At 36.7% G+C, this 9663-nt stretch overlaps 1 protein-coding gene across 1 annotated transcript in view; it reads left to right on the top strand.

Annotated features, from left to right (window-relative positions):
- LOC128250050 (tyrosine-protein kinase HTK16-like) overlaps nt 1-8509 on the top strand; it is a 31730-nt gene extending 23221 nt beyond the window's left edge. The window contains exons 5-7 of the mRNA XM_052974722.1: nt 413-528; nt 7322-7462; nt 8282-8509. Coding sequence (XP_052830682.1) covers nt 413-528; nt 7322-7462; nt 8282-8509 — 485 coding nt within the window. The remainder of the gene's footprint in view (nt 1-412; nt 529-7321; nt 7463-8281) is intronic.
- The last annotated feature ends 1154 nt before the right edge of the window (nt 8510-9663 follow it).

Genomic DNA, 9663 nt, shown 5'->3' on the forward strand with positions numbered 1-9663 from the left:
ATATGTATGTGTGTATATATAAAGTTTTAAAGGAGTGAGTGGACACACAAAAGGAGGGCACTCAACACATTTATTGAGAGTTACATGCATGGATCAAAACAGTATATATACACTCTCACACACACACACACACACACACAAATATTTCACTGAAGATATCTTAATAAAACCAAAACATGTCAGGAGATGTCACTTTGCATACTAGAAATTAGACTTCTTTCCCATGCCTTACTTGATAAGAATTATCATTAATGCTAATGATTTTGATTTTCTCTTTACTAGTGTAATTTTACTTGATGAAAAGTTATTTGGGGTTGACTTACTTAATTATTAGTTCACACTGAATTATAAAATAATTATATGTGTGTGTGTGTGTGTATATAACTTCACAATATTTCATTTTACACTTCAGGTGATACACCTCTACATATTGCTTGTAAAACAGGAAACAGCAGCATTGTAAAACTTTTTTTGAAATACAATGTCAACCTATCAGTAAAGAATCAAGACCACTGCACACCTCTTCAAGTGAGTTGCTCTTTTTTTTTCGAACTGGTTGTTTGAAGTTAAGCTTTGCCTCAATAAGGATGTATATATATATATATATATATATATATATATATATAAATATATATATATATATGTATGTATGTATGTATTTATATATATTTTTATACCAAAATTAGGCAAAAATATTGTATCTGTTAACAAACGTAGCAAAATACTCACAAGTGAGATTTTGTATTTATATCAATTTAAATGAGAGCTCAAAACTGATCCATTGAAAATACTTTATTATAATAATGATAATGACCTATGATCATTTCGATGCAATATCCAGATTGATTCATGCATATTATAAAAGTTACGAATGCATTAATTGCTATAATGCTTCAACACAAAGTATCAAACATTAAAACCAGTAGCCATTAACAGGTCCACAGGTGGAACCTGAACTAGTCTCTATTACTTGGGTGACCTCATTACCAATTGCACTCTAGAATGCCTGCCAATCCTTTAGCTGCTGCACTTATCTATATTTCTCCTAGTAGGCACTTACCTATTCTGCAATTTAGATCTTTTTTCATTGTTTTGTTCTTTTTGGTTGTCTCCACTTTTTCTTTAGTTGCTGTATTTACTTAAACTTTATATGTGAATATTGTATATTATATAGAGGCTTGACTCTCTTTCCTGTTATCAAATATGAATGTATATATGTACATACACATACAGATGTGTGTATGTGTGTGTAGTGTGTATACAAGAATTATTTACATACAAATTACAGGTGTGAACACTACACTCCCGGCTACATCCTGCTTGCTCTATTGTCAACATATTATGGACATAAAATGTAAGCAGAGTTGAGTGTTGATATAGTAAAGAATCTGTGTAGTAGGCACTGTAATATCAAACATTTTGTATTCCTGGACCAAGCAACACATTGTATTATTGAGCAAAGCTGGTAATTTCACATTCTTTCACCGTCTAATCAGCTGAAAATGCATGCCAGCCGAGTGTTGGTGCAGCCTTCTCTCCTTTCAGCTGCCACATCCAGAATCTTCTGCTTGATCAAGAACAGAAGCGCTTGAAGTGTCTCTATGTCTACTTGTGACCACATAGACACCTGAAAACAATTAGCAAAAGCATGTTATATGCTACTATGACATGCTCATTTGCTAGCAGCGACTATACATCATAAGTGTGGTCACATTGCACTTTTTAAAAACATTCATTAATATTTGAGACAGCATCTGTGACTCCCATAAATATGATAAGCTTTATTGTGTATCATAATTAGAATTACATTAAAACAAGTATCATTATCATCATCACTTTTAACATCCAATTTACAATGCTTACATGGATCAGATGAAGTTTATTGAGGTAGATTTCCTACAGCTGCATGCTCTTCCTGTCATTAACTCTCACCTGTTTCCAAGCAAGCTGATATTTTCCAATGGCTGGACATGTTCTCACAAAATATTGGAAATGAATGGCACTTCATGTACAAGTGACAATTATTTACAACTGATATGTGATGTCAAGACAAGGAGACACAAATGTACTCACTCAGAGGCACACACAGATGTGTGTGTGTATAAATGTATCATCATCATCGTCATCATCATCATTTAACGTCCATCTTCCATGCATGGGTAGGACGGTTGATAGGAGCCAGCCAAGTAGAAAAACTACCTAGGCTACCGTGTCCGTTTTGGCAAAGATTTTACAGCTGGATGCCCTTCCTAACACCAGCTACTCCACAGAGTGCACTCAGTGCTTTTTATATGGCATTAGCACAGGTGAGGTTAGTTTGGGCATGATTTTTACAGTTGGATGCCCTTCCAAATGCCAACTACGTCACAGTGTGGACTGGATGCTTTTAACATGGCACCAGCACTGGCAGGGTAACCAAGTAACTCACAAGACATGGAATTATGAGAGGGGCAGGGCATTTGATGAGGGGGAACTTGTGTCAGAGGATGAAAGGTTAGAGTCTGACAAAGAGACAGAGAGACAGAAGCAGGTATCTTGCCACAACAGAAGGGGCATTAGAGGAGGGGATCCAGTATCAAATGATGAAAGGTTAGAATGTAATGGGGAAATACAGAGGCAAAAATAGGTGTCTTGCTATAGAGGAGGTACATGGTTACCCAGGGAGAGAGAGAGAGAGAGAAAGAAAAGAGATAGAGTAAATTTCAGACTCATAGTTGTGAAAATAGTCTAGAAAATTGGGTAAATATCCCTAGAAGTCAGAAAAAAACTCACCTGCAGGCAACTATGGAAAATTGAACATTGTACTTCTCAGATATTGGCTGAGCACTCTGTATGCGTGTCAGGGGCCACTTAGCTTAATGCAATTCTTTGCAAACCCCATCGCTCATCAATTCATCTACAATTCAACTGAAATTCTCTCTATAAACATCTAATGGACTAGTGTTAAATTTACAATGGTTCACTTCCCTTCACTAATTACTGTAGTGAGCTGTGTTTAATTAATTCTGAATTTATAAACAACTTGATGGAAATATTAACAATGAATGCAACATGAAATATGATATCTTGGACAAAAAGGAAAAAAAAAGTTATACTCTTTGGTTGGCTGTCCAGTTCTTTACCAATTTAGCCAAACTTGATTCAAGCTTTTACTTTAGAAAACTTAACAATTTTTTTTTTTTTTTATTAAAAAAGGGAAAAGAACATTTGGAAATCTAGGATTATTTTGAAATCATAAAATTTCAGTTGTTTTCTGGAAAGTCTCTTGAGATATTTAATCTGTATTAAGTGTGTTTGACAATTTTCATATCTTAGCATAGTTTAGATTTGTATAACCAGAAAAACCAGGAAGTTAGTCAAGTTGAATTTACCATAAAAGGGCATAATCAGGATATTTTGTCATGTAATTATGATATTATTCATTTAGTTTCTGGCCATTTGAGGTTCATATAACCAATTTTTATTATTTTGTTTGTCATCCATCTCATGGTTTGTTTTTAGAAGAGTTTTCTTCTGAATTGTCATACCACCCTGCCTTAATTTTGACACTGAGAAATATGAGGTGGAAGAAGAGCTTCACATTTCTTATTTGTAACAGTGTATGTTGTTTTTTTGCTCAAACCTCAATCAGTACTGCTCAGGCAGACTTATGATCAAATGCATTCTAGCCAGGTTTATTTTTCTAATACAGTGTATTTATTGGTTGGATTGGGTTGAATTGTCCACTGTAGGACGAAGGCCTCGGCATGTTCTCTCCACCAACCACAATCTGATGTGGAAGCTGTGAATTTGAGCTTGAAATCGTAGTGGTTTGATGATCTTACACTGCCATACTGGCTCAACATGGCTTGGCAGAGGAGTGCAGTTTTTATACTCTTTGCCCTGGAGTAGTTACGTTCATTACATTCACCCCAGTACTCAACTGGTACTTATTTTTCATCGACCCCCAAAAGGGTGAAAGACAAAGTTGGCCATGGTAGAATTTGAACTCTGAACATAAAGACAAATGGAATACACTAAGCATTTTGCCCAGCATACTAACAATTCTGCCAGCTTTTAGGATAATATTATTTAATATATGTCCATATATATTTCTAAGATAGTAGAGTATTATTTAAGAGAGATTTTACTGCTATTTCTAGTAGTTTGAACAATCACAAAGTGACTCTGCTCTTGTGAGTGTGTGTGTGTGTGTGTGTGTGTGTGTGTGTGTGTGTGTGTGTACATGCTCAAATGTGCATCTGTACATTTGAGCATGTATACACACACATCTGTATTTATATATCCCATGCTCATCACTGCTAGAACAAGGTGATGCTGATGTTGACATTCTTAAACTCACAACTTGGCTGTACCTAAATGCAAATTTCAGAATGTTCACCCCAAGCTTACATGAGAGAAAGTATACTCTCCAATACCAGACACAGCCTCCGTAAGACTATTTGTCTTGTAGCTGGAGACTTAGATTCCTTCTTTCCACCAATTTTGTTTCTTCCCTTGCCTGTTTTTTTTTCCTCTTTTTTCTCTTTTACTATTGTATATGCCAACGTATATAATACCACTGGGTGTACAAGACACTCCCCCACCCAGAATTTCCATTTAAAAAGTGGGTTTTGAGCTACACTTGCTGTATAAGACTATCCTAAGTTTTCGTAGAAAATAGTTCAAGCTCCAAAGGTAGGAGGTTCATAGCGAAAGGGATCCGGTGAGCTGTAGCTTCGTCAGCAGCCCCTGAAGCTTCTGCTTTTCTTGTGTTTCAATAGCATTTTAACTATTTTTCAATCAGTAAACTTTATATGCAGTCTTGATTGTTTAAAATGTATCCAGTTCTTCTCAAGAAGTGGCCAAATATTGTAAATTATCTACTATAAAACACATCAAATGTGCTTGGCTGGTGTAAACACTACTGTAGTGACATCACTTAGACACTGGTTATTTTACAGGAACTAACATGGTCTCAAGTATACCACAATAACACCATTTACTTGTATGAGAGAGCGCTCTAACAAGACAGTGTAAACAGAATAGACCACGGGATCCAGTTGAATGGGCTGATTGTTTACATTTTCTGTTCATTAGCTGTTGCAAATGGCGACTGGTGTCTGTCTGCTAAGCTTGCTGTGCTGTTATTTTAATATAATCTTACTGTTAATCCAGCTTCCCAAACATATATGTAAGTATCAGTAGAAAATACTGAGTTGTAGACCCATTCAATCTATGTGAGTGTTTTACAGTGTTCTCCATTAATACGTGCAAGTCTCAGTAGAAAATACTGTGCTGAAGAGCCATAGGATCTATGCAAGTGTTTTACGCTGTTCTCCACCGACATTGCTGCTTCTCTAAACCACGGGAATTTATGGTTCAGATTTTATGTGGAGTATATAAGACGACCCCTAGTTTTGGGGGGATTTTAAAACATTCAAATTCCATCCTGTACACCAGTATATATGGTATCTGATCCCTATTTCTGCCTTCTTTCCATTTTTTTACATACTTTTCTTTTTTTTTTCATCTCTTTTTTTTTCAATTGATGGCAACACCTTCATACCAGGAGTTACACCATATTAGGCATCATCCCTAGTTTGCTGCACCTATATTAATCTCCTAGTACTAACTTTCAGAAAAAACAGTCCTTGTTTCCCAGAATGCCTCCCAGGAGTAGCTATAACTTCCTCTACAGTTCCCAAACAAATGAATTTCATGTTCAGTAACAGCACCACCATCACCATTACTATCACCAACAACAACAAATAATTTATAGTGTTATATAGAGAGAGAGAGAGTTGTCTTTGTATAAGTGCATGTGTGTATTTGAATATGTATGCAAGCATATGTATATATGGTTGTGTCAGTTAGCTCCTGTCTACAGTAAACAATACTAAGTAAGTGCTATCACCAGTTAACCTATTTTTTAAGTTATCATCTCCAGCCCCAAACAGGATATCACAATATATCACGTGGTGTATACCACTTGATATTTAATACAAGGTGTGTCCACTAACAACTTTAGCTCCTCTTTTCTCTCAAATTTGAATTTACTACACCCATTTTCCAGTTTGGTATCTTTATCTATCTATCTATCTATCTATCTATCTATCTATCTATCTATCTATCTATCTATCTATATATATATATATATATATATATATGAGAGTAAGCACATAAAATGTGCAACAAGGTGGAAAAAAGACTACTCAAATACCAGAGTAATATGCATTATTTAAAAGCAGCAGAAATATAACAAAAGACTGTTACTCGGAGTTACACGTTCCCGTTCATCAGACAATGTGTGTGTGTGTGTGTCTGTCTGTGTGAATCCCTAAAACTCGAGAACTACACAACCGATTTCATTCAAATTTTACACATGCCTTACTTAGGATCCATGTAGTGTCATAGGCCCAAAAAATGTTCAACTTCTTGCCTAATGCAATCCCAGAACAATCTCTTACCTCTTCCCTTTAATAGTTTAACTATTAATACTGAAACTATTAAAGTGAAACTATTATCTCACATATATACAGGGGCATACATACATATATATAATACATATTATGTATATATATATATATATATATATATATATATATTGATAGGATGGACAACAAAAGAAAGAAAGAGACGTCAATATTATGTAAATAGAGGAATTTATCTGTAAAAATATGTGACACTTATTTAGTAGCCATGATAAAAGTTTCGGATGCCGGGGTGGGAGCCCACGCCAACATCTCTTCAGTTATCTGGCCATTGAAAATTCCTGTGAAAAATGACCGTTAAAACCCTAACCCTAACCCTGTGTAGTGAAAAGGTCAAAAGGCGTCTAAAACTGCGCATATTATCGCATATATCTATATACGCACGCATGTATCTCTATATACGCAGGCATTTATCTATATATGCATGCACCAATTCAACCAATATATTTTGGGGTAATTGGTTGAAGAAGTTCCCTGATCCCTGCACTAGTGCTAATATCACGATAGAAGCACCTAGTACACTCTGTAAGTGGTTGGCTAACGGGATCAAGCAGCACTAATGCAGAGCTTGAGTTAACTCTTTAGTCTTGCTGAAGGCAAGACAACCCCTATAGTGCTGGTGCTACAGAAAAATATACTCAGTTCACTTTGGAATAATATTCCATTTAATAATGTGGAATTATTAAATGTGAAATACAAAAATGTGACTTTGATCTTGAGTAAGTATGGTTAAAACTCAAGAGATGTCAAAATAAAATCAGTTTAAATATTAACTATATCTTAATTTTACAGATTCTACGGATAAATTCACTTCAATTTACCATGATCTTCTCTTTAATTTTATTTAGGTGGCTTGCCAAGCAAATCAACCTGAGATTATTTCTGACCTCTTACAAATTGCTAAATATGATCCACATGAAAGATGTGTAGTGTCAGGATTATATCCACTACATGAAGTGGCACAAAAGGGATATCATAAATGTGTACAGGTACGTATATAAAGGTGTGCATGTGTGTGTGTAATTTGTTTGTTTTTTTAATTGCTAAATATGGCTCTCATAAAAGATCATATGTGGAGGCGCAATGGCCCAGTGGTTAGGACAGCAGACTCGCGGTCATAGGATCGAGGTTTTAATTCCCAGACCGGACGTTATGAGTGTTTATTGAGCAAAAACACCTAAAGCTCCACGAGGCTCCGGCAGAGGGATGGTTGCGAACCCTGCTGTACTCTTTTACCACGGATAATGGAGAGAATCATTTGTAAACTGCATATTCTGCTTCCTGACTGTGCAGGCTGTGTAACTCTCCATTAATTCCCGCATTTCTAAATTTGCTTTTAAATGCTTCAGATCCTCTAAGAGTTATCTTTACTTATTAGTTTTTCAATATCAGTAAAGAATTACTGGTAATACTCCATAGATAAATGTAGCAAAAACCATGTTAAGGAACCATTCTTGTGTTTGGGTGGTAGGTAAATTTAAATCATCACCTGATTTAACATGAATGTCATCTAGCACTTGGACATCTTTAGGGGAGTCCACTGTTTTGCACGGATCCTTATCAGATCCTTGATCTAAGGACAGCTTAGTCTCATCAGTCTGGGAAGTCCTGAGAAGGACTGTGTAGGCAGGTGCCCTTCCTCTTCTACCTGAACTATAAACAAACAAAAAACAATTAATAAATGAATAATATTCACCAACCCCTATCAACACCATTACCACCATCACTGCTGTTGCCACCTTCACCATCTTCTGCACCTAACTGCTTTATTTAGGTAAAATATATCAATTTCTTTTTTCCTATTTTAGTTATTTCTGCAGAATCTCTCACCAGCATTTCCAAGAACTCAAGAAGGTTTAACACCATTAGATCTAGCAGTCGAAGGCAAACACAGTAAATGTGTCAAACTCTTTGGTAACTATAGTTTTACTCTTTATTCTCTGTTTATTACTCATTGTATTTACTCTTTGTTTAACTTTCCTCATGACATTTTAGTAACATGGGAATATCTCTGCATGCATTCGTCATTTAGCTAAGCATATCATTTACATCTTCAACAGGTATAACAAGCATATTTACATATGTGTGTGTGTGTGTGTGTGTAGGTGGGTGGGCAGGTGTCTACATACTTGTATTTACATTGATGTGTACATTTATGCATGGTTATATTTATGTGCAGTGCCATGTAAAGGCGCCCATGTTGTGTCACATAAAAGCACCCAGCACTTTCTGTAAAGTGGTTCATGTTAGGAAGGGCATCCAGCTGTAGAAACCATGCTAAATCAGACTGGAGTCTTGTGCAACACTCCCCACCCACTAGCTTTCCAGCTCTGGTCACACTGTCCAACCCATGCCAGTATGAACAATAGACATTAAAGGGTGATGATGATGATGTGTGTGTATGCATGTGTGTATGTCATCATCATTATCATTTTCTCAGGCTTCCATGGGTTGAATAGGTCTTCTTCAGCACAGCTTCTCACTACCTGAAACCATTTCACTTGATGTCCATTCTTCATTCTTAATAATGTCCTTTTCACCCACATTTTACATTGATCACTCACCTGAACCACAAATTATCTCTCCTTCTCCACCATACATCTCTCTCTCACTCTCTTCCCCCATATACTATGTCTGCCTCCTCCCCACATACGCACTCTCTTGTAACCTTCCCAACCACACATCATCTCCCACTAACCCATGTCTCATTTGTCACTTCCAATAATCCACCAATATATTCCTCACCCCTACATAATCTCTACAGTTGTCACTCTTCCCTACCATACATCTCTCTCTCTCTTACCCCATATTCTATGCCTATCTCCCCCTCCCCCACATACACACATTCTTGTAACCTTCCCACCCACACATCATCTCTCCCCCCACCTACCACTCACAACCCATATGTCTCAATGGTCACTTCCAGTGCTTATCTACAAATCCATTCCTCAATCTCTGCAGTTGTCACCTACTCTGCTCCACCTTCCCTGCTTATCATCTCTCAACACTTGTTCAAAAATTATATCCACCCTCTCAGCTATTCCCCATCTCCAGACATCTCTCACTTTCCTTTACACTTTCACAATCCCTACCCACCCACACTCCCTGCCCCCCCCCCGCTTATATCTACCCACGTCTTCCTTGAGGTTCCACCCAGACACCTCATGGCCACATTTTTTACCTCTTCCCT

Source organism: Octopus bimaculoides, chromosome 19 (genome assembly GCF_001194135.2).
Source record: "Octopus bimaculoides isolate UCB-OBI-ISO-001 chromosome 19, ASM119413v2, whole genome shotgun sequence".
NCBI classification, from domain to species: Eukaryota; Metazoa; Mollusca; class Cephalopoda; order Octopoda; family Octopodidae; genus Octopus; species Octopus bimaculoides.